Here is a 27821-nt window from a genome sequence, read left to right on the forward strand (position 1 = left end):
TTTAGAAAAGTAATAACCTAATTATTTGCTATCTTTACCTGCTAATTACGTGTCACACATTAAGGAATTTCTTCTTTAATTTAAAACTAAAAATTAAAGTGTTTCTGTGACAAGAAAATATTTAATATTAAGTAATATGATATATTGTGTAGTATTTTCAAAATATATTGAATAAAAAAAAATATTTTTTTGCTTGAATCATATAGTTTATTTATTTTAATTGTTCAAAATTATGTTTAGGTACATACTTGCGCAAATATCTTCTATATAATGTTATGAATTTGTTTATAAATACCAAATTGTTTTAGAAACATTTCAAGATAAAACTAAATGCTTGAAAATATTGTAATATGTTTTTAAATATCTAGATTATTATTTCGCATTGTTCATATGATTGTTTAAAGTCTATCTGAAAACGAGTTTTGATGTATAACTATTCAGAAAACTATAAAGCCTAATCTTGCCATTTATTTTTATTAAGACGTGGATAATAATATAAGTTAAAAAAAACTATATACTAGTTACACTCACCGTCATCCATAATAGCAGTGGTCACATTCACCCCGGTATATCCCTGTGACCACGCCGCCTCTACATTGAGGTCAAGCTTAGGCTTGCCCCCATTCTGCCCCGTATTCTTCAAGTACCATTGTAAAGGAAAGTATGGATCTCGAGGCTCTGCTGCTGGTGCCGTTTCTGGTAAGCGAAGCGGGCGGAAACCTCTTTTCACCCGCTTAAACCCCGTCTGCTGTACCGCCGTATGGACCTGGTGAAAGAAAAATAATAAAAATGTAATAATATAAAATATATAGGTATATTCCGCGACTTCATCTGCGTGAATCAGTATATAAATATATCCTATTGTAATTTAGGATATATCCTACCTGTATACCAAATTTTATTCAAATCCTTTCAATAGTTTGTCCGTGGAAGAGTAACAAACATCCATTCATCATTCCAAACTTTCGCATTTATAATATTAATAGAATAGTAATTAGTAAATATATATTTAATCAAAGATTTCAAACAAAGTTGCAAATTGTAAAAACTATATCCTGGTAACGATTTTTAACAATCCGCATCTTTGTCCGCATGACCGGGATATATTAATTGACCGGGATTAAAAATAGCCCATTTAATTCATTATTTCAAATATTACACTTATCTCAAACTTCGTGACGACTAACTGAGCCATTGACCACTAAGTGGTAACAAACAAATTTCCTTTCATATTTGTAATATTATTATTCCCAAAGAGGGTTGACGTCAGGCAGGTGACCGGTCGTGAAACTATAAGCCAAATCTTTTTGTAATATGGATAAAAAAGAGGGAGACTTTATACAAAAGTCGATTGCATGGGTACCTCTGTCCCTTTCGTGTTTCAACCGTGAAGCAGTTGTGTTTGCATGACTGTGTTTCGGTTTGAAGGGCGTGAATTTACTGGGTACAGAGGAATAACACCTGAGTCCTCAGGAATGGCAACGCATGGGGGATATCATGGGCGAAACAGTATACTCTATTATGTCCATAGTACTGCTCATGTCTATAGGCGACGGTTACCACTTTCCATCAGGTGGACCGTCAGCTTGTTTGCCATTCTAAGTTGTATAAAAAAAAAATACATATTACGCAGACCCCAAATAAAAATTGGGATAAGGTTAGGATGACGATAATAATGATGAGTAAGGATTATTATCTGAAGCTATCATTTCAACTATTAATTGTTCACTACTGAAAACAAATCTTCCCCATAAGGAGAGTTTTGCTTGTAGTAGCCACGCTTGGCAGGCGGGCTGGCAACCGCAGTTAGGCTTCTAGACATATTTTAAAAGGGACGCTGCTGCCCATCCCTCTACTGTTAAATTCCTTTAATTGCCTCTTACGACACTCAGGAAAGAAAGGGGTGGCCTATTTTGTACCGGGACAACACAGTTAATTTATGACAAAATATTTTACACAAATTTTTAGAACTAATTACTAATTAGAACCAAAAACTAATGTTTATTAATATTCTTTTTGATTGTAAAATTTTAAAGTTCTGTATTTTATTTAATTGTAATTTAAACACATGTCAGTTGGTGGCCTATTTCAAACAGTAGCTGTCATAGCTGTTTTTTTTATCCAAAATACTACCCACATTTGTATAATCTACGTAAGTTGTTTGTGAGGAGACATGAAAAAATATATTATTATTTTTTCCCCACATATTATTTTATCATGACTGTACTCGCTGTTCCCTTTTGTGAACTCCCTCAAATTATTGTAATTGAAGCGTTTGGCGTAACGTAAATATGAATAAATTTTATATTCGACAGCGAAAAACGACTTCAAATATCAAAATATGGAAAAGCCTTTTTATTATAAATGAATCAAACCAAATCAAATCAATTCAGATTTGTTGCAGATATCGCTTAATAGGTATATCCAGTATAAGATTGTCATTCTTCATGGTTTTGACCCTAAGTTGCATTGAGGTTGGAATTACGGACAAATTGAAAATTATGGCAGTTAATTCCAACATTATTGACTTTCTATAATTAACCCGAGACCACAATACTGCAATTCAATTCTTGCCACAATAATTCATTAATGTCAGAAAGTGGAATAACGCGCCAGTCGAGATTAACGAATGATTGATCTTCCGATGTGAAACTGGTAGCCGTGTTGTTATTAAAAGATGTTTTGTATCAAATTGGATTTTAAATATCTTGAGATTAAAAATACGACAATGGAGAACGCTTTTCACACATATATTAGTAGACATATGACAATAGACAAATGTGTGGCCACATTTTTATGATATTACGTGCAAAACTAACCATAGATACAATACTTACATTAATCATTGTTATATCTCAAACATTTTTGTATAAACAAGTGATGTCATTTTGTCATGACCACTGATAAATACATAACTTCATAGTATTGCTTTAAGAACATTCATAACTTTTGTTTACAGAAGTGTTGCAATATCACAATAATTTGTCAATTTAAAAAAATATTTAACATTTTTCAATGTAGCTAACTGATTTTTTAAAATGTGCTCTGCTAACAAATTAAAACTTTAATCATAAAAAAATATTGTATATAAACCTATCATTAAAAAGTTTGCACCTACATCATACTTTGTTTAGGAATTTTTCAAATATATTTTTTATTTTATACCACTGAGGTGGCAAACGAGCATACGGCCCACCTGATGGTAAGCGGTTACCGTAGCCTATGAACGCCTGCAATACCAAAGGCATTACGCGCGCGTTGCCGACCTTAAAGAAACCTCTTTACCCCCCTTTTGAAGAACCCCATGCTGTAGCCTCTTGGGAAAACCTCGACATTCGGCTCATTCCGTAACCTGAGTGTTCGTGGGAGAAAACATCTCTGAAACCGCGTTGTACGCGACCATTTAGGTAAATATATTTTTACCGTAGAAATCTAAATATCCAGTGATAGCTTAATAAGAATATTATTGTATGATATATAGCATATGCATTTGAGTTTACTAGCAAAGCACTTTTGACAAAATTTACACACTTCGTTACAAGTACCCATAAGGTAAAAATTTTATGATTTATAATTATATCTTGAATATTATTGAAGCTAAGAAAGTTTAGTTTAACATTCAACAAACCTCAAATATGTCAACTGCGGTACTGTCTAATTATTCGTTGCTAATAAGATTCGTGTCTTTTGAACTTATCTTTCCCATGGCTTTACAAGTAAAAATTTTATCTATCTAAAACAATCTCAACTTTACTCATATCCTTTTTATTCAAAATTTAATTACAAACATCTAATCCTATAAACATCGAAATATCTTGACAAATTTTCCATAAAAAAACATATTAGTTAGATTAAATTCAGTTCTGAATGTTAGATATTTAATATTCATTGTGCGTTTGCTATGATGTATCAAATTTTAGAACACCTAAGTTGTACATGTTTGATATTAATTCGAAGAGACGCTTTATCAGTCAAAGACTGTACCATGACCTCTAGACAATCGTTTATGAATAGATAGATGAATAATTAATATAGTTATTTAAGATTTTGTTCCACAAAAAATCATCTACTTCAATCGTGGCCACAATCGTTATTTAGATTTAAAAACTAACATACTAAACCGACTTTGACAAAAGTACTATGAGATTATACTGAAAATATATCGTTACATATAAGAAAAAAATCCAAATCGGTTCATAAATGAGTGAGTTATAAACATAAAAAAATACAAACGAATTAAGAACCTCCTTTTTTGGAAGTCGGTTGAAAATAAAAGATAATATTAATAATAAAAGAATTGATGCCACCACAACACACCAAGAGGCTATCAGGTATTCATCCCTTAAGGATCGATATAATATTTGCGGCGTTTTAAGTCGAGACACTGCGAACGAGGACCTCGAGTCCATTGGGTCTTTTCAAAGAGGTTCATCGAAAGAAGTAAACTGTCAATGCAATGAGAAGACCGGCCTATATTTTAGCCAATGCATCTCTATCGCTATTCAACGTGGCAATGCGGCCAACCTTCTATATAAGTTAATCCAGTCGGCAAGTTACCCAGTAATTTTTATTTGTTACGGTTTGCGGTACAGTATTTAAGGCATCCTGTCCTCGCTATTGGATACGGGTGACGGAATGCCTATACAAGAGAATAGATATTGGGCGCAATTTAGATGCAATATTTGAAGAGCATTAAGAAGGTAAATAAACGGCCGGATACTGCAACAAATGAGTATGTGGCCGGCCTCCGAACTGGCGACCTCTGCTGTCTACCGGTCTTCAATTCGAGGGTTGTCGACTGATAAGTCTACAGTGACCTTTTTTTTACGTCATATGAAACACCAGTGGGACCAAAGTGCCCAAAGAGACAAGTTTTATGCAAATTCTCCCTCTGGACCTTTTATTTAAATTAAAAAACAAATATATTAATACAATTCACTGTTTGCACTATGACCTCGTGATGGAATTTCATAATACGGTAAAATGTTTTTGTTTACACAAGCTTCAATATATTTACATATCAGTAATTAGCGTATATATATATATATATATATATATATATATATATATATATATATATATATATATATATATATATATATATATATATATATATATATATATATAATATCTGTTACGCCCATCTCCCATTAGGGTACGCAGAAACAGTAATTAGCGTAAAGTTATAAAAACTGTATATTAAACATATTGTAATAATATCGATAACTAAATAAAGTAACAGTGACTACTAAATGATGAATGAAAAACTATATTGTACATATTAATGCAGTCCCTAACGTCTCACTACGCCTGAATATTTTTAATTTACCGTGCACGTTCACAATATCGTTATGACGTTACCCTAGTCGGAAAATTAAAAGAGCCTTCACTGTAATTACATATATTTTACTTTCCTATTATAACGTGACGTAAAAGTGTAATATACCATACTAAGCAATGATAAAAACCAGAATATATATTATAATTACCAGACATTGTACAAAAGTCGTTTGCTTGGGTACCTATGTGCCATTCGTGTTTCAACCGTGAAGCAGTTGTGTTTGCATTGCTGTGTTTCGGTTTGAAGAGTGAGATATGGCGTAAATTTACAGGGTACAGAGGAATAACACCTGAGTCCTCAGAAATGGCAATGCATTGGATGTATCATGGGCGAAACAGTATACCCTGTTATATCCATGGTACTGCTCATGTCTATAGACGACGGTTACCACTTTCCATCCGGTGGGCTGTAAACTTGTACGGTATTCTTAGTTTCATAAAAAAAAATAGAGTCGGTTAAGAGCGAGTTGAATCACACACCGAAAGTTTTGTTTTCAAAATATTCCGACATTTGTCTTTTCTTTGTACACATGAAAAAAAAAAAACAAATTGAGGAGCTCCTTTGTTAGATTCTAAATGATTAGCTAGATATAATATTATTTGTTATGTTTGATTTTGTTACTATTGACATGAATCACATGTAATTAGACCAACTTTAATACTTATTTCCCAGCAATAGTCGGTTACCAATTTGGTTTATTAAAATCCGTCAACCACCATAGGATTAGATTAGATTTAATATCACATGAAATAAATTACAATTTTATACCATTTTGTTGCCAAGGTACCCGGTGTCCAGTTTCTACCGGTTGACTATTATTATATTAATTTAAACAACAAGGTCAGTCTGTGAACGGAGTAGGGGAGGTAATTGATTTTCTGAGCACTTGTTATCATTTTAGTTATTCAACATTTCACACGGAATTTATCGGCAACGAGTAATGCTTAACGATAAAATCAAGAGTTCTAGGTAAGTGTAATAATTTTAGCCGTGACCTTTAAGGAATTAAACTTCTTGTTGTTACTCTATATGTTTATCTATTGTCGATAATGGACTGTATTAGAATTGCTTTCATTTCAAAGTTAGAGAATAATGGGCACAAATTTGAGAAAATATTGACAGGTAAAATTATCCAATAAGTAAAACCCTTCGAATAAAAAAAAAACACAAACACACAGCAAGTAAATTTTACTCCACGAATACATACACATACGTACATATTTTCTTCTTTTTTTTATAAAACTTAGAATAGCAAACAAGCTAACATCCCACCTAATGAAAAGCGGTAACCGTCGTCTATAGACATAAAAATAGCACCATGCACGCCTTCACAGAATCCTCTCTGATAAACACGATTGCTATTCCTGAGGAGTGTGAAGTTATGCTTACATACGGTTCATAGAGTATCAAAGAGGACCATAGTGTAATTTGTAATGTCTATGATGCTAATCATGACTTCAGCCGTCAGCTTATTTGCCATTCATTCAAATATCAAAAAGAAATGTTCACTATAAAGTCAACTATTAATAGTAAATTTTATCAATGCTCAAGTGCGTACTAAGTGCTTCAAGATCTGTAATCACGAATTCAGTTCGGGCACAGTTTCCGTTGAACGCACAAAAGACTTTTTGTCTGGAAACAACATCAAAGAACTGCCCATTATATCTCTTTCTACGAAAATGTATCCGTGACGGTCGCAACAAAAGGAAAGTTGGGGATTTTTTCTTTTTTTTTTTCTAGAAACAAAGTTAAATTGAATAGGCACGTATTAAAACACTTTGTATGAAATGATCAAAAGCTATATCACACTTTTAGACAGTTAATTAAGATTGATATTTAAATACATTTTAAAAAGTTCGAACTATTTTAAAAGTTTTTAGGGTTATGTAGAAATGAAATGAAGAATCACCGTTGTGCCCCTGAAATCTGTTTGTCTTAAGTCTCTAAATTCTAAACAGAATGAGATAGGAACTTAAAATCACATGAAAACGTCATTGCGATATTATTGACCTATTTATTCTAACAAATATATAATATTTTCAATATCTAACTTGATAATTTTTCTTAGACTTTAGCAATGTTGCCATTTTGCTGTAGATGACATAATAGCTTTCAGGTTTTGTATTATTCCATAGTACTATTCATGTAAAGAATATACATACATATCTGTCATGCTTTTATTCTATTAGAGAAGGCAAAAACAACGGAACGCTAAATGTTCCGATTTAAACAGACCTCTTTCGCTTGCTCTACATTCATCAATCTATTCATGCACGCTTATTGATTAGGAGTATTTTTAATTTGTCTCTCTTTAGGACATCCCCTATTTGATCGACACACATACTTGTACGTCTATTAAAGGTAGCCCCTTCCGCCATTTCCATTCATTTGTGCTTGATAAATCTCTTTCAAAATTCTTCTTTCCAATATCCTGACCATATAGCCAAATCAACTAATTGACAGTTACTACATTATATCAGAGAAACCGTCAGCTTGTTCACCATCTTATTACATTCATAAACATTCATAAATATGTTCTTTTTTCTCATTCACACAATACGAAACCCTTAAGAGACTCGTTCTATTCACACTTGACCAATTAGTTTATACTCACAAGTGGATGTTGTTTGAGCAAGCGTGCGTGTGCGATGGACCGACGTGGGCGTGCGTGAGGCAACCCCCGGTGCGCGAAATGCCATTCTGTGTCAGAGCCCAATACCTGTAAAAGGAATTTCTTATTTAAATATATTACGTAATTTTATTAATTATAATATAATAAATAAATAAAATAGGGTAAAATCAAAATCATTAGCATTATTTTAAAAAATGGTTTACTAATGAAAATAAAGACATAAGAAACATTTGTCGAAAAGCGACCTAAAATGTTGAACCTCCCATACTAAGATGGCGAGTCCAGCAATCAAGTCTTTTTATGGATGATAATGGGATGGTAACCCCGTCTGCAATATCGGTATACGTTGGCTGGACTTCAGTGATAGATGATAAAGTAAGGATGAAAGCAGGTCCGTTAGCCCATCGTGACGAATTCCAAAAGAATTAACGACGATGGTTTCCGGGGGGAACCGCGTCGAGGTGGATCTGAGAGGGTATACTCGTATTGCTAGCAATGGAGCTGTTAGACTCCATTACTAACAATTCCTCCCCCCAGCTGTCAAGTCTGGTAATTAGATTATTTCATTTTTCTTAGTGGTAGTGGTACTGAATTAATTTGTTTGTGCTTCTCTTAAGCGTCTCTTAGACCAATCTAAGAATTAAAATGAATACCATCATTCACATCGTATTTATATTTTTACTCCGTCGCCATAGAAACCGGTATTGTTCTGGATAGACATCTCATAGTTTCATTGTCCGCTGTCGAATACAGGTTCTGCCCTTAAATATCTTAGATAAACATATATAGCATACATTTTCTGGGAATTCAGTCAAATCGCTCTACTTACGATATGACGCACGTGAAACTAACTTCGGACGGACGAACAATAGCCACTGCCATTTGCAGTTTTCATGTATACATATGTAATATAGATATATGTATTGCTTAGTTATGAGTATTTCAGAACACAATATAACCTAGATATAATAATAATAATATAATAATTAATGTCTTATTAATTAATTAATTATAGAACACCGAATTCTAAGTAACTGAATAAATATTACTGGACATTTAAGAATTAATATGTGACGTTCCAAGGTTGTCAATTGGTAGTTTTTTCCACATACAATCACAGTTTGGAGTCAACTCACAGCAGCAGCATTTCCAAACCGATACGACGTCACAACCATCAATAAAAGAGCATATTTCTTATTAAAAGGCCGGCAGCACACATGCAATTGTACGGATTTTATGGGTTCTAATGGTAATGGTAATCACTTAACATCAGTCAATCGCATGCTAATTTGTCTTCGCTTTCGAGAATTCGATCCTTACAAATTCAAACCTACATCTCCCTGTTACTCGTATCTGAACTGAGTGTGTTCCCATTTACACCACAGAAGATATAGGTACTTGTATACTTATTTTGTAATTCATACTGATTATAGATATAAAAGATAAATACAAACAAATATATTCATAAATAAACAAGATTGTATTGTACAGCGTCGAACCCGCGACCGTTGGAAGGTGGGACAGTATGTAAAACCGCTACACCATCAAGGTCGTTTAAATGATGTAGAATGATCAGTTAAAAGTGGCCAAATAAAGAGTTTACATACAATTTTATATAGTTTCTAGGTACTTTTAATTTATATTCTTTTTAAAAATTATTTTATACAATTTCGTATTCATGTCGCAACTGCTCGCCAAAACCACACAGATAAGATATTTCATTAAAATGAGTAACTTTGTCGAAATTAACGCCCGTTGTCTGATGAGACATTTCGCGGTCTCCCGACAATTTATCTGACAAGGGAGCCATGGTTACCTGATTAAATACTACGTACATAGGTAAAATGGGGGAAATGCGAACACCTAAGTGAAAACATATTATGAAACGACAGAATTACTGCTACTCTTTCTTAAGAAACTATTACTATTCAAGTATCTAATATAATACTCAAAATTTTGACTTTTTAAATACAAATAACGTTCTAAAAAAAAACGATAGTATTCGGGTCAAAGCGAATGACGTAAGGACGAATTACGAACTGTCAAGAATAATTAAATAACATGGTTAACCATGACCGAATATTACTGTGACTGATTACTGTCCATGAGCACAATTTTTAATACGTGTCACGTAATCCCGTCCTAAAAATGATATTTTCACATTTTTTATTAAAAAATACACTAAGTCATAAATCATAAATTCGTGAGTTTGGATTTTCGAGGTAATCTCCGGTATTATTAATCCGATTTTGAAAATTCTTTCATTGTTCTAAAGGTATATTATCCCTAAGTGCTATAGTTGTATAAAAAAAAATACTATTTTTTGTTTTGGCAAATATATCGTCATAGTCGTAGAATACTGACGGATCTGCCGAATATTACATATAAAGATCCGTCAGTTTTCTACGACCATGACAATATATTTTCAATAATTAATCACAATAAATGTATTTGAAGTCGGCGAAAATTCTATAATATAGCGTAAGCTGTCTAAACGATTTGAAATTTACAGGGTACAAAGGAATAACACCTGAGTCCTCAGGAATGGCTACGCATAGGGGTATCATATGCAAAACAGTATACTCTGTTATACTCATGTCTAAAGGCGACGGTTACTACTTTCCATCAGGTGGGCCGTCAGCTTGTTTGTCATTCTAAGTTGTATAAAAAAAAGAGAAGGACATAAGACGAATTTATATAGAAAACAAAAAATAAAATATCTATCATAAGGGACATATGCACCTTTTTTCCTGTGGGTAAACAGGACAGGGTATTTATTCAAGCGGACGTAGACGACGAAAAAGTGAAAACCTAACTTAATAATATAATAAAAACAAACAAGTGTTTTATCTTCTTCTTTATTTAATTACATTTTCTTTTCCATTTTTATTTAAAATTATTGTTAAAATGTGTTATTCATTAGTTTATAATTATTATTATTTACATTTATTGTTAGCATTCCTGTTATTGGAACCATTAATTAATAGACATTTCATTGTGTAAACATAATAATTATACTGTTCGTGGAAATGAAATTGCATTAATTGGTTTTACATAAAAAAGTTACATCGGAAACATCTAATATCTTAAAATATTTATTCTTAGATTTCAATATGCGTCAGAATGTCGTCTAGCACTAGATGTGGTATAGCTTTTTATGTGATGGTAAATTAAAAACTCTAATTTCTTTCATAGTAAAATAACGTGTTCAGAATTGCCCGCCATTCGTATTTACCCCATTTTTTCTTACATTCATTTCAGCGTTTTCCATGTCTTCTTATATTTATTTCCTCGAACATATTTTGGACCTTTTTATGAGAATATTATTAATATTTTATTTTTATTTTCTATACTCATAGATTTTACTATATACTATTTCATCTTACTTTTTTTCAAAAATTAATAAGTTTCTGTCCATCATCATTTGATTGTCAAATTTGTTTATTTATTTTTTCGAAAAGTAAACTTTATATTACCATGAAGACAAGTAAATTTATGGTATTGTAAAAAGCACTCCGACACGCTCAAGTTCTCGCCTTTTGAAGTAAATCGTGCATAATATATACAGTAAAAGATGACATAGTAACAATGGGCATGACATTTACAAATGTTAATAAAATGACACGCTTACTTAACTTCCTTATCCCACGCTATAAAACGACAGAAGTACCTTCATAATTTGCTGGATTTATTAGACTGTAAGAGGAAATACAAATATATATCTCCGCAGCTGCCGAGCCGATTAACAGAAATGCTTTACTTCATTTTTTAAATAAATTAAAAAGGGTTCTCATTTCGCCTGATTTTTTACTGCTATATTGCGCATTTACGTCTCTAATCCTAGGCCGATTTTCACAATTCTTTATGCGATATATACGGTTTATTTCCCTGTTGGTACGTATTTTAATTTTATGACGATTTAATCTGCGACTTTTGTTTACGAAGCAAGAAATACTGTTTGTAATTGCGTGTTTTAATTCGATCAGAATTTCATTGCCTGGTTCCTCTTAACACAGGATATTCCAGCTTGAGGATCAAGCGATTGGTGTAACCGTATCACTATCATTAATTTATTAATAATAACCATCACATAATATTTACTATGTAGGTATCTATGATATATATTTATCTGTTTGTTCACTATAGAAGAAACTTTTTTGCAATATATTTTTATACTTATTTTAAATTACTTAGAGTCATAGATTAAATAATAGTTCCAGAAAATTACGATCCTGATACTCACACGCGTTTCACACCTAACGTAGCGCTCAAATAGAAACAAACTTTATTGCAACATAGTAAAGCTCAATTGGCTATTACTTTTACGGGCAATATGCCGCTAATTATTTGATGCTGTTGCCGGTGTTATTAAAAGTCAACTTTAAATATATTATATGAGTGTCTATTCTATAAAGGACTCAATTAAGTGGAAAATAAATACTCTTTGTAATGTAAAAATTTAATAGATTTGTAAAAAAAAAAGCAAATCCATTTTGATTTTTCACGACATAATTTAAATACAATCTTTTATCCGAGACTTCGTCCGCATAACCGGAATATGGTTACTAGTCGAGATAAAATATAGCCTGTGTACTTCTATATTTAGTACTTGTATAAATGATTGGTTAAGCCGTTAAGGAGCCAAGATTTCACATACAAACAAAGAAACTCACTTTCATATTCAGAATAGTATAAAACATTTATTCATTATTTTCATAGAAATACGAAATAAAAAAATACGTATTTAATTATAATATTAGTAAGGATTGCTGTGTAGTCCCGGCATAGAATGGACTACCCCTTCCTTTCCTATGGATTTTGAAAGAGATAACTAAAGGAACTTAATAGTCAATGGATGGGCGACAATGTCCATTTTAAAATGTCACCAAAAGCCTATCTGCGGTTGTCAACCCGCCTGCCAAGCATAGCAACTGCTGGCAAAACTCCCCTTATGGGTGAGGCCTATGTTCAGCAGTGAACAGTAAACGGCTGATATGATAATAATGGTACATTGCATTGTTGTCTAGTCCCTGTTACGCACAATTCCTTTCCCTATCGCGTTAAATATAGTTGACTAGCTGTAACTAACTGCTTCGCTCGTATACCTAAATTAGTATATGACATATCCTATGTTCTAAGTTAAAATATAATCTACCATACACAGGTCCCAAATCAAATTACCAAATTGCATTGAAATTGAAAATTTAGTAGTTTTGCGTGGGAAAATAATAAACATACATCCATCTATCCATGTTACTATGTTTTACATTTATAATATTAATAGAATAATAGAATTTAACATAAAAGTACCCACCTAACTGAACATATAAAAATTGTATTTTAGAAAAAAATTCATTAGTTTTCCTACTTCAGAAAACCACGCGTATAAAGTGGCTGTTAAAAAAAACTATTAATAAATAACGATAAGTAGTAAATACAATTCGATATTAAGTAAAAAATAAGCTGTACAATGAAATTGAATTTCCTTTTAATGTTTTTATCAGCGAAACTGAATATTTTTTCCAAAGTAACATGGATCGAAAATCGACAAACTTTCAAGCCTCCCACACTATTCATTCAGCTGACAAGTTTTATGGGAGGCTCTTAATTTTTCGCCTTATTCCAACCTATGTTTCTTTAGGAAAAAGTTAAATTTTGCTAGTAAAACACTTTCTTAAAATAATGTTAAATAATTCCATTGAACCCTATATAAATTTATACATATCATCATGTCAGTCGTTAACTGTCCACTGCTAAACATAGGCCTTCACATATTGGGGGGCTTTGCCAGTAGTTACTATGCTTAGCAGGCGGATTAGCAACCAAAAAGCTTTGATGATATTTTAAGGGGAACGCTTAAGCTCATTCCTCGGGTATTAAGTTCCTCTAGTCACCTCTTACGACACCTACGGGAAAGGAAAGGTGGCCCATTCTATGCCGAAACGACACGGCAATTTATACATACATACAATCTTACCCTAATCTCTATAAAATATTCTATCTGTATTATTACATTACATATTCTAAGAACTAAAGTTACTACGTAGATAATATCTGAAAACCGTAAAATCAAATTTGCTAACAAATTAACTAGACCTATGTTTACGACTACCAACTGTAAAATTAACTAAGTTTTCTCATCAATTACTTAAGTAATGGATACCAGACATAAACTAACTAACAAGATGATAGATAGATAACATTTAAGTAACTTTGATAAAGTACGCATACGAAACATCCATTTACTTACTTATATATCGCAGGTACCTTCTTAGGCAGTTGAAGCATGAAAACTTGTGAAAGTTCAATAAATAAAGTAATAAAACAAAGGTTTTTTTTCAATGTCATTAATGCAGTGTTAATAAATATTGTTGGAACTTCTGAACGCGGTATCAATCCTGGTAATAGTATAGTTTATATAGATGTTTGTCACTTGATTAAATACATTTTAATTAAATAAAAAATATATTAAGGAAACGAGAAAAATAAAAGCGGAAAATATGATTATTACAAAATATCAAATAGGTCTGTATTCATAATTGTGGTATGATGGGGATGTGAAGACACTGGTATCGTATGTTATCTATAACTAGTGGATCTTAAATTAGCTTGGACACCTTACGAAAGAACTCTACGCCCTCTCTAGCCTTGGCAATTTTATAAATTAGCTATACTATAAACATTGCGTATCTTCTTTTTTATGCAGCTTAGAATGGCAAATAAGCTGACGGCCCACCTGATGGAATGTGATAACCGTCGTCTATAGATATGAGCAATACCATTAATAAAACAGAGTATACTGTTTCGTTCATGATACCCCTCAAGCGTTGCCATTTTTGAGGAGTTGTTATTCCTCTGTATCTTGTAAATTCACTGTTTATCAATTATATCCCACTCTTCAAACCTATACACAGCTAATCAAACACAACTGCTTCACTATAGAAATACGAATGGGACAGAGATATGCAAGCAAAGAACTTTTGTACAAAATCTCCCTCTGGTAAAACGTAACCAGACTACATGAGAAAGTAAGAATACAAAGTGCTAACACTCCTTTTTATCTTTAAAATATCCTACAACAAGTACGAAAAAAAAAAGCTCAAGTTATTGAATCAAAAGATATACATAAATTGAGATAAAACATTACAACATTTCATTAAACAAATTTACTCAAAAATTATCTTATATATTGTTCTCTTTATATAACCACAAACAGAAAATCTGGCTTATTTTACAATACAAACAGTAAATATCATCACCATCTCAACACAACAAAGTCAACAGGAATGTTTGTACTTAACTCTTTAGATTATACAAGTATTTCGTGTTTTTGTGTTTTTACAGTTTGTCGTTATTTTTAACCATTATTTAATTTTGATACTATATCTAATTTTACACAACTTATCAGTAAAGTAACGTTTTCAAAATTTATGTGTAAATTTATTTATTTTAACATAACTTTTAAATAACTGAATCTTTAGGTGCATGGGATATCGTTAAAATCCTTACAGCATTCCGAGAGACACAGCCGATGATTTTTTTAAAAAATCAGTAGGGTTTTTTTTTAATTTGCGTAACAATATATGCAGATTTTTTTTTTATATATATTGAGGCTTATTTTCTTTGTTTTATTTGCTTTCCAACAGACAGATGGTTAGTTTATTTGCTACAATAAGCTTTATAAATATAAAATTTTTTAAATGGGAAAATATGCTTTAGTAAAGCTCCAAATTTTCATATTAACTTTCCCCGTGACATACCTATATTGCATAATCAAAATTTTAATTGCTTTAACCTCATGAATAATTGAACAGTCGACCATTAGAGACTAGCCTTTTCTCGTTTTATTTACGCGATGTCACATATTACAAAGGGATCCTTCAAAGGTCACATTAGCATTTCTGAAACAGAAAACTGCGCGCCTATTTACATAATCATTGGGTAATGCTTCATAAGAAAAACAATACCCAGGGGTCTCAAGTTTTCCTATCCCAGCTCCTGTATAGACTATAGGTAAAACAAGTTTATGTTGTGAAATAACCTTTTATGTACATACATATTTATACGCATTTTCCTTTGAGATTGTAGACCAGAATATACCAATTTCAACGCACACTGCTTCACTAAAAGCTTTATTAAAAGGATCCTTCTTTAGATGTGATGATTAAAAATATAATACAATAAATATATAGTATAGTAATATTTAAAGAAGTTTTAAATGACATCCCGAGGCTTTTTAATTTGTCTGTATTATTTGTTGTTTATTTTAACAATTCCTTTTAAACTTCAATAAAAAGTAGGTATTCCATTTGGTTGTATTTTTATTTTACTACCTCATAACTCTATCAGTCCTAAACCGATTTGAAATATTCTTTTTTATCTGAATGGATATAGATAGAGAGTAGTTTTAAAGAAATTTTATCAAAATTGGTTTAAGAATTTTTCGATCAAAATAACTAGATCTTTCACAATTAATGTTGATTTATTTTTTTGTGGTACACAATCTTTAATTACTCTATTGTAATTAAAGATTGGGTACTCTATTCAGCGTTTTAAATTTAAATATAAGTATATTCAATCTAACATCTATACAACTCATCGCGTCTTTAATCCACGTGAATTTGTACGCATAATTTTTTTCCTAACATTTTCATTCCTTACCACTTTACATGATAATAAAATAACATACATAACTAAGTCCTATGACTCATAACATTTATAATTCTTAGGTACTACATGTTACATGTAAACTTCTACCTACCTACTTTCGATACATCCCATTAAAACTTCTTGTTTACCTACCTTCTTACTGGCAACGTGACACAAGAAATATACGTAGATGCGTATAACTTGGAAAACAAATTAAGAGTTTACATAATCCGGAGTTGTGTACCTCGACCGTTCACCGTCAGTACTTACTATTCTTTGTCTACAATATGATTCTATGCTACGAGTTAGATATATTATTTCTTAATTTTAGTTGTAATACTTATTATAGACAAGTGTCTAAGCTAAATATTTACATAGAAACCTGTGCTACAGGTCACAGGATTTACACCACATGTTCATAGAATAAAAAGAAAGAGGGTTGACGTCAGGCAGGTGGCCGGTCGTAAAACTAAAAAACCAATCTTTTTGTAATATGAATAAAATCATATTACGCCGACCCCAAATGATTGGCATAAGGGTAGGAAGATGATGATGAGATGATGATGTTCATAGAATAAAAATTCCGAATTTTTTCTAATATTGTCTGCTTTTTATATGGATTTTAACGAATTATTGACTCAAAAACTGATGTATTAAATACATAGCAAGAACAAGCTACTCAACAGCTCCACATTATATAAAGGTTTGTAGAAAATAATGTTTATATACAACAGGTACTTATGTTTACTACAAAAACCCCTAAGCTCCAGATAATGTTAAAAGTATCCAAATTTCTTTACAAATAATAAAAAAAAATATATCTGTTTATTATTGACCCATAACGTCCTACTGTTTGGCAAAGGGCAAATGGCTTCGTCTTCATTTATTTCCAAAAAAAATTAAAGAAAAAATATAATTTAAATTTATTAACATTGAAATACAAATATCTTTATAAAAGACACTCTAAATAATAAACAAAAAGTTACTTTTAAATTAAGTAAAGAATTATATGAATTTCAAATGGATGAAGTCGCGGGCACAGCAACACTGACCTTGAATGTCAAGTTCAGGGGTGCTGTCAAAATGGCGACGCGCCGTTACCGGACCTTACCGGACGTGGCGGCCATTTACTCTTATAGACTAGATAATACCCACTGTCACAGGGGATTTCCACAAATAGCGAGGAATATATTTAATCTTAGACCTAATCTTATATTTGACGTAGAAATATAAAATGCAATTGTGAGACGTTTTTAAGAAGAAGATAGGTAATACAAGTAAAATCGATATCAGAGAATGATCAGCTAGTAAAATAAAAATTGTTTTTCAAATAAAGATGGGTTGAAATACAAAAAAATTTTGCGCTTCCTATACTAACTTTTTAGTGCGAGGCGCTCAGAAAGCTTTATTGGTTTTTAATTTACGTTTCTTTGGAAAAAATTTAGGTGCACGTTTAGAATCCATTACCTTTAAAAGGCTGCTGATGATTTCCATTTTACCCTATATATTTAAGAAAGCTTAAATACAAATTAATTTTATTTATTTATTTCAGATAATTGAAATCCATTTTTTGTTAGTACGTGTACTTAAAACTATGCTGCTACTTAATTATTAAAATAATCTAAAGAACCTACTACCCCGAGGACTTTCTGCGATCGCATTTAGGATATTAAACATATTTAATGGATTATTAAATAAAATTTCCTCCAGCTTTATACTTTCTTCCCTTTTTTTGGAAGAAGAAAATAGACACTTCCATATTATATTAAGCGTTATAAGTTACGCAATTTAAGATTATGTTCAATAGAAAAACAGACTTCGATTGTGGTAAAATTAGATATTTTGATTGAAAACTAAACACCTGACTCCATTTTGATAAAATTTCTATGAAACTAATCTGTAAGTCGCGAAGCCTCCCTTATTGAGGAGGTCTATATTCAGCAGTAGACAGTTAACAACTTATATATCCTCTCAGATAAAAAAAAAATTTCCAAATCGGTTTATAATTGACGGAGTTATGAGGTAACAAAGAAAAAAATAATATTGATGCTTCTTTCCACTTTGGGTTTGCTGGAAGAAAACTATTAGAGTTAAGCTCGCCTTTGTACATTTGATTATCTCTGTCTTATTCTTATAACTGGTGTGTACAATAAAGAATTAAATAAAAAAATACAATAGAGAACCTCCATCTTTTTGAAGTCAGTTAAAATAGCATAAACACCCAGCTAACCTATATACCTAATAATTATAATAGACACAGTAAACTAGATAGCAAGCTCTTTGTATTCCAGAGGGGCGTACTCCCGTCACTTGTCATCTTTCACAGCTGCCTTTAATAACTTTGAGTCGTCTGATTATGCATAGATAATAAATGAGTTGGGCGAAATATCACGGTCTACAACCACGTAATTACAATCTTATCCAATTATTCGTGCCGTTATATTTGTTTGTATAATAATGATAATTAAAGATGTTAGAAGGATATATATTACTTTGAAGAAAATCAGTAGTTACTTTACGAAGCGACATTCAATAGAAGGGTATGTTCTTATTATGCGATTACGTCGCAAATACTGAATGAATTTTGATAATTATTTTTCAGTCCAGTTTTAGTAACCATTGTAATCATAACTGCAATAAATAAATAAAATAAAACAATAAACTGCTTATTGCAAAGGTTAATCTACTTTTAAATAACAAATCAGCGTTCTAAATACAAAATTTAAAATTTTGAATTCTGTGTAACGTATTGTTGCCAGCCAGTACGTTTTATTAGTCTATGCGCGGTTCACCAACTTGTCCGTTACGGCAAACGGGTACACCAATTTGATTTCGCAATTTTTTTTTTTGAGAATTGTTGACGATCCCAAGCTCACAGGCGGTATCGAGCCCTTAAGTCTAAGGCAAGTCTTTGCCTCCCATAGAAGACATATCACAAAAAATAATAGATAAATTCAAATTAAATCTATCATGATTGATGAAAAACTTGAGACTGTGAATTAATAAAAATAACTTGGCGCCTCAAAAAACTTTTACCTTCTTTCCTTTCTACCTTTCTTAACCTCCGTTTTAAAATAAGAATATTTAATAATGTTCCAATTCGAACTATGACGTCCATGAGAGACCGTTAAATGTTATTACTAACAATCCTTTCCACCAATAAATCTATTTCTTTATCATTTGTTATCATTAAACATTATATTAACTCTCTATGCGATTAACTAGTATGTTTTAGACTCCTTAAATCATATATAAATCAATCACATTGATAGCAGGTAATCATTTACTCATACATCATACATCGTGCGTGATTCGTGAAAAATGAAGGTTAGTGATAATACAAAATCCGCAAATAATCCCCTAACGTACCCAATCTTATTATTCGTTTAGTTTTCGTATATAAATATGGTGACAATAGGGTATTATATAAACTTAATATACAGGTGTTTACATTATTTTATTTCATACAAAGTGTAAATGATACATGTTAATGACATTGATGTATAAATAACCTAGATATATAATTAGAGATAAGTAATTAAAAAATAGAAAAAATATATATTTAAAGATAAAAAATTTCTTTGAGATCACTGCCAGCTGGTAGGGTGTCTAGGATACTTGCTAAATATATATACAGGTTAATAGAAGCATTTTTAAATACAATAAATCATTATCATATAAGCCGTTTAACTGTCCACTTCTAAATATAGGCCTTCCTCATAATGGGGGTATTATTTATTTATTTATTATTTATTGCACAATAAAACTTTGTACAAATGGCATTAAGCCATATGGCATTCTCTACCAGCTAACCATTAGGTACAAACAGAAAACGTATGAAGAGCAGATGTGGTGAAAAATATGTAACAATTATAGTAACACATTAAGGCAATACACAATACATATACATCAAAACATTATTGTATTGCGAGTAGTTTACCCGCTTGGCAGACGAATTGGCAATTGCGGTTGCCAATTCATACGGCAATTACAACTACATTACAAATACAATATTGTTTAAGATTTTTTTTTAAATAATAGCTGCATTAATACCTCCAACCAAAGCTATAACTTCTTAATTTATTACAAACATGTTAACTACTTTTTAAATATTTTACTGAACTAGATATTATTTTGCATAAGTCCATATTAATTCATTAATTAATATTACTATAAAAAGTCAATGAACATATTTGTTGGCTAACTTGACTTAATCGAAATGAAATGTAACCGAAATAACATCGAATGGACGCCAAATGGATTTTAGTTTACCTTATTTTAATGTCTATTCGAGGTGATTCGATTTAATGCAAATTTGATTGCGTTTAAAGACAGCCCGCTGTTGGCTCAAGAGTCATATTAAAGCACAAGATTTTGCATTATCATCACTTAAACCTTATACTGTTTTTAGTTTAACGTAACATTTCCCTTCTATGAGATTGGAAAAAAGCTATCAAATTTGTATCCTATAGTTTACAATAGACAATTGTATTAAATGTTTTAAGCCAGTATCTTTAAAATTAAATACATTCATTCTTTTTAAAAATAATTCTTCATATTAAAAAACATACAATTATCTATAATTGCTATACAAACAATGCTAGAACAATCGATCTAAAAAATAAGATAACTAGCGAAATTTTTGACATATGATTTGATTTAAGAACTAAAGCAGTTATTAAGTTCTTTTTTAATCTGTATCCATATTATGTATCCGTAGTATGAACAAATTCCAACATTTAAATGGGAACACAGCGAAAAATGCGCTTGTCCATCACTGAATAAACAACTAAGGAACCTTTAATTAAATACCAACAAATCTCTGTAAACTTTATTTAGCTTATTAGAAGTCAAACATGAGACGAGGAATAGCCATAAACTTTTGCTATAAAGCCTAAAGAATACTTTGCCCAAATTCCACCATTTTTATCTATACAGCAGCCATATAAACGCGGTAATATGGTGACATAAAAACAGAATAAATGTTTTATCAACAGCCACTATATACAGATCCGGGAAAACTGTTACATTTCTTTTATTTATATACGCAATATCACATTCACGTCCAAATAAGAACAGCAAACACCTGCGGCAGAATTATTACTAATATAATATTATAAACGTGAAAGTGAGTTTATTTTTTGTTTGCTTTTACAATGTTCGTGAATTCTAGTGTACAAGTAACATTTATATATATAAGTTTTAATGCTATAAAATGATACCTCGCAATTTTATTACTATAATAAATGCGAAAGCTTGTGAAAATAGATGGATATCTGTTACTCTTTCACGCAAAAACTACTAAACTAAATAATTTGAATTTGATACACGGATAGATTATAAGATCTAACCTGTCTGTATATCAAACTTAACACATAGGATTCTCTATGTATGCCGTGTGTGTTCCACCATAGAATAAGCCACTCCTCCTTTCCCGTAGGTGTCATAAGAGGCGACTGAGGGAGAACGAGGGATGGGCAGCAGCATCCCTCTTAAAACTTAAACCCTAATTGTGGTTATCATATATCATAATCGTTTTGCCATACTTACACATATATACAGACTAAATATAAAAACATCTAAAATTCTAAACATCAAATACCCAAACTGCTATGTTTGGAATAGTATTACGAGTATATTATCTGTGGTTTGGGTTTATACAATCCGAAGTTACAGTTTGCACGATCGGTTCACGTATTCAAATATGATTTAGTTCGACAAACTTCGATGTGGCACTTGCATAGAACTATCGCAGAATAAGTATTTACTTTGAAGTTAGTTCTAACTTAGTTTGAAGCAGAGCTTATTTTCTTGTTTACTCAACTTTATTACTCGATTTTATATTCCATGAACATCATTTGAATTGATAAGTAAATGCAAGATAAAAGGAAACAACAAGCTTTCATACCAGCCTTTATACCATTTCAATACCAGAGGGAGACTTTGTACAAAAGTCGATTTCTTGGGTACCTCTGTCCCATCGTGTTTCAACCGTGAAGCAGTTGTGTTTGCATGGCTGTGTTTCGGTTTGAAGGGTGAGATATGGCGTGAATTTACAGGGTACAGAGGAATAACACCTGTGTCCTCAGGAATGGCAACGCATGGGGGGTATCATGGGCGAAACAGTATACTTTGTTATGTCCATAGTACTGCTCATGTCTATAGGCGACGGTTACCACTTTCCATCAGGTGGGCCGTCAGCTTGTTTGACATTCTACTTAGTATAAAAAAAAGCTTTAAAATGTTATGTAATTACACATAATAAAATCATCGTATAATTCTATCATCATAAAATCAAGTGTCCGTATGGTCCCGGCATAGAATAGGCCAACCCTTTCTTCCCCATGAGTGTCGTAAGAGGGGCCTAATGAAACTTAATGATAAAGAGATGAGCAGCAGCCTTCCTTTTTATCACTAACTGCGGTTGCCGACCCGCCTACCAAACATTGCGAATAGAGGCAAAACATTTGTGGTACTCTAGTATTTTCCAAATATCCAGCAGTTGATAGTTAACGACTGGCATGATAATGATGATAATAAAATCACAAAACATTAAAAAGACTTCGTCTGCGCTATCGCTATTATGAGAAACCAAGCAATGACATTCGGAGGCACAACCCAGGACACCCAGTCCTGGACCAATTAAAAAAATGTTTTTCTTTTTCGACTATATTCTTCTTCATCTCGTATAGTATATATATAGTACTTTTCATAGTCATTAGTTAAAACAAACAAACTCACTTTCATATTTATAATATATGTAAGATTTTTTTTTTTTGTATATTATTTACATATTTTTTTTTTTAAATATAATGTAACAGTTCGTGTATCTATATAAATAAAATCTATCATTTAAATTTTTTCTAATCTATGGTAGCAATCAAGCATACGGGTTGTCTGATGGTAAGCGGGCCTAAAGCTAATGCCTATGAACACCTGTAACATCAGGAATGTCACACACGCCTTGCTGACGCTTAAGAAAACTTAATACACTGTTTTTAAAGAACCCCAGAAATTACTAAATATGACGTAATCTTAGAGTTGCGGAACTCAAAATGCAACCTCATCATCATCGTTATTAAAACCCTTCTATCCACTAATACTAAAATATATCTCCCTCACATTTCGCCACAAAATACGGTCCCGAGCCCACTTGCCAACAACACCTATCATCCGTCAACACCTTGAACACTTTTAAAATCACCACTCAAGAATTTTTGTATCCTATCAGTTAAGATTTAAATTATGTTCATATATTTAAATATTTGAGTAGCGCCAGTGATAGAAAAGTTAAGAAGTAACCGTTTATCCTGGTATGGGCACGTGATGCGCAGGAATAAGGAGCATATTTTAAAAAAAAGTATTAAGAATGAAAGTAGATGCCTATAAGAGGAGAGGAAGACCTAAAAAGACATGGATGGATTGTGTGAGGGACGATATGGCCAGAATGGGAGTGAATGCGGAAATGACTGGGAATAGAAAAGAATGGAAGAGGAAAACATATTACGCCGACCCCAAATGATAGTTGGGATAAGGGTAGGAAAATGATGATGATTTAAATATTTGAATGTTTATTATTGATTCACAGTTTATTTAATTTACTTTATATATTTTAAATAACTTGATTCCGTTTTTTGTTAGTAACTGTTGTTACAAACTATTTTAATACTTAATCACTAATAATGATCTAATCCTTTTGGCAAACATTCTCACGGACTATCTAATTTATTTACAAACATGATCAACTCAAACATGTTTAAGTCTAAACATTGAATTAACACAGAATGTTTTTCATCTTAATTAACGATTATAAAGCCGCATGCTACAACTGGTTGTTCAAATAAGCTAAATATTTACACATACATCGTTATAATTATTCATTCTCAATTACATTTCCGACGATGTTTACTTCATTACGTAACCTGACTATTTGCAATGTAACCGCACCGCAAGCGACACGTCTCATGCTATCGCTATGTAGTCAAGAGAAGTAAACGATAGGCTTTGATACTACTCACAGTATGGTATAATGAATTTGCTTGTTTGAATTCATAATTTCCTTTTGTGTTGTCTAAATATGTATAAATGGAATTAATTAGCGTAATTTATTTCTTAGTATTGCAGTAAACCTTTATTAAATACTTTTAATTATTAGTAGTGGTATTAAAATAGACGCAGTAAATCAAGGTTTCATGGAATTGGCAAATTCTATTTTTAAATATTTATCGGTGTTTGGTTCCTTATAACCCAATATATCCTATTTTAAGGCCTTCAGTACGATTGTTTGAAAAAAGAACAAGTTCAGGAAGAAAGAGTTTACTAATTCGTCTGTATGTTTTCGAAACGATTTTTTTACCAAGTTTACTCTCGTGTTAATTGTATATTAATTGTGCCTAGATTGAATTTTGCTGTTTTAGCTAAACACAATCTTAATTATTGTTATTTTTTTATACTATTATGTGGCAAACAAGCATACAGCCCGTCTAATGGTAAACGGGATTATCGTAGCCTATAACACCAGGGATGTCACGCGTGCGTTACCGACCCTATAATATATTAGGGGTGGCCAACCGGTCTATCACAACTATTTGTCCAGTCGATCGTAGCAAAGCAAAAAATATTTTACTAACCTTGCGGAAGATGCTCAGACACAATGTTCACACTAATAAAACAAGTAGTTACTAAAAATAACTTTTAGTTTTTGTTTTCCCTCTTAATAAAATAAAACATTCTACAATAGTACATAATTGTGTACTGAACTATATTGTTTTATTTGAGATTTCAACAAGTATGTAATTGGTAGATCGCGCAGGGTTTCGTTAGTAAGCAATAGATTTTGGGTTTAGTTAAATAGGCCACCCCTGCTATATATAATGATCACGCGTAAATCACCTATGAACTGGAATTATCATAATATGACGAAAGTATTTAACAATAAATAGCTAGATATATACATATAAGTCTTTGTTTTATTTTTGCAAAGTCGCAGATTGTACGTAAAACCACTCAAACACACCGTTTTTTATTTTAAGAGCTCCCAATACCTTTTATCCCGGCCCGAACGCTACCATCTCAAAGCGGCGAAGTATTGAATCAGGTGGTATTTTAAATAAACGACCCAATCTTTTCCCACGATGTGGATATCATATTAACCACTCGAAGGATATATATTATTTTACTAGTTATATCCCGCGGCTCCGCCCACGTAGTTCAGTATATAAAATAGCCTATGTGCTGAGTGAAAATATAACCTACACGTGTACCAAATCTAATTTAAATTCGTACAGTAGGTTTTGCATGGAAGGGCAATAAACATTCATCCAGCCGTCGTTACATACTTTCGCATTTATTATATTACTAACTTTTACCGGTGACTTCGTCCGCATGACCTAGACATTATTACTGACCGGTATCAAAACTAGCCTATATCCTTCTCTATCCCATATAGTATGAATATACTAATTTCCAGAAGGAGACTTTGTACAAAGGTCATTTGCTATACAAAGAACAAGTAAATAAACCATAACAAAAGTCGATTGCTTGGGTACCTCTGTCCCATTCGTGTTTCTACCGTGAAGCAGTAGTGTTTACATGGCTGTGTTTCGATTTGAAGGGTGAGATATGGCAGTGAATTTACAGGGTACAGAGGAATAACACCTAAGTCCTCAGGAAGGGCAACGCATGAGGTGTATCATGGGCGAAACAGTATACTCTGTTATGTCCATGGTACTGCTCATGTCTATAGGCGACGATTGCTACTTTTTATCAAGTGGGCCGTCAGCTTGTTTGTCATTCTACGTTGCAAAAAAAATAACTATAATTGGTTAAGTCGTTAAGACGCTATAAAGTAACAAACAAACTCTCTCACATTAATAATATTAGTAAGGATTATTTATAATACTAGTACAAGTGGTTGACAACCTATCTAATGGAAAATGGTAACGATCGTTCATAGATAGGATACTATGATGGTGGTCCTACCAATGTATTAAATATATAGTAGGTATTATTTGTACGTCTTGGAATCAATTTCTATGACTGTAACAGACTGTAGATTCCCGCCTTTAAATTTTCAAAATCAATATATAGGTATAGACTATATACTATATATATATATATATATATATATATATATATATATATATATATATATATATATATATATATATATACTAATGTAGCTTTCTATAGGTAAAAAGAGTTTTTAATATCACTACAGTAGTTTTTGAATTTATCCATTATGAACAAACAAGTTCCCTTGTGTACATAAATCATCTAATGGGGTTCACTTGGTAAGGATTTTAATTATAATTAAGTATAAAAACTATATTCAGAAATATTTTTACGTTATATCAAAATGATTTTCCGAAATTATTGTTTATAAAGGAACCGTCCCGTTAAAATTATGTGCGAAAAATATAGAATAATAAATGGCCAATTTGCACGTGCGGTTTATCATGTTAATATTATGCAAGATGAACTGTCTTCGGAGTAAAACGTAGACTGACTACATAATTTTTACTTATAAACAAAAATAGACTCTTCACAATATGCTCAGCATCTATTATTCGTATTTGTTGACATTTTTTTTTATACAACTTAGAATGGCAAGCAAGCTGACGGCCTACCTGATGGAAAGTGGTAACCGTCGCCTATAGACATGAACAGTACCATGGACATAACAGAGTATACTGTTTCGCCCATGATACCCCCCATGCGTCGCCATTCCTGAGGACTCAGGTATTATTCCTCTGTAAATTCACGCCATATCCCACCCTTCAAACCGAAACACAGCCATGCAAACACAACTGCTTCACGGTTGAAACACGAATGGAACAGAGGTACCCAAGCAATCGAGTTTTGTACAAAGTCTCCCTCTCCTTTCGCTTGTTATAAAATTATTTAATAACAAACTTCAAAGGCCATCACGTACCAACAATTACCAACATCAACAGAATAATAAAGGACTTGATATTCAACAAACAACAAGGACAAAAATTCATTCATTTCTATAATTTCCTAACAATTTACATTCAGACGTATAGATTAATGTCTCCACAGATATCTTGCAATATAATAATTTTCATATTATTCATAAATTCAAATTACATAATATGGGATTTTTTGATAAATCAACTAGATTGTTATTTTCTTAATTTTTTTCTGAAGAATTAGAAAGAAAGTAGTAACTCAAAGAGT

The 27821-nt window shown here is 31.9% G+C and overlaps 1 protein-coding gene across 1 annotated transcript in view; it reads right to left on the reverse strand.

Annotated features, from left to right (window-relative positions):
* Positions 1-27821, reverse strand: part of LOC116413009 (neuroendocrine convertase 2) — a 118375-nt gene that overhangs the window by 54746 nt on the left and 35808 nt on the right. Inside the window, exons 2-3 of the mRNA XM_052900502.1 lie at positions 7956-8060; positions 532-766 (exon numbers count right to left, since the gene is read on the reverse strand). Coding sequence (XP_052756462.1) covers positions 532-766; positions 7956-8060 — 340 coding nt within the window. The remainder of the gene's footprint in view (positions 1-531; positions 767-7955; positions 8061-27821) is intronic.

This window comes from Galleria mellonella, unplaced genomic scaffold (genome assembly GCF_026898425.1).
Source record: "Galleria mellonella isolate WM207_F2 unplaced genomic scaffold, CSIRO_AGI_GalMel_v1 utg65, whole genome shotgun sequence".
Classification (NCBI taxonomy): domain Eukaryota; kingdom Metazoa; phylum Arthropoda; class Insecta; order Lepidoptera; family Pyralidae; genus Galleria; species Galleria mellonella.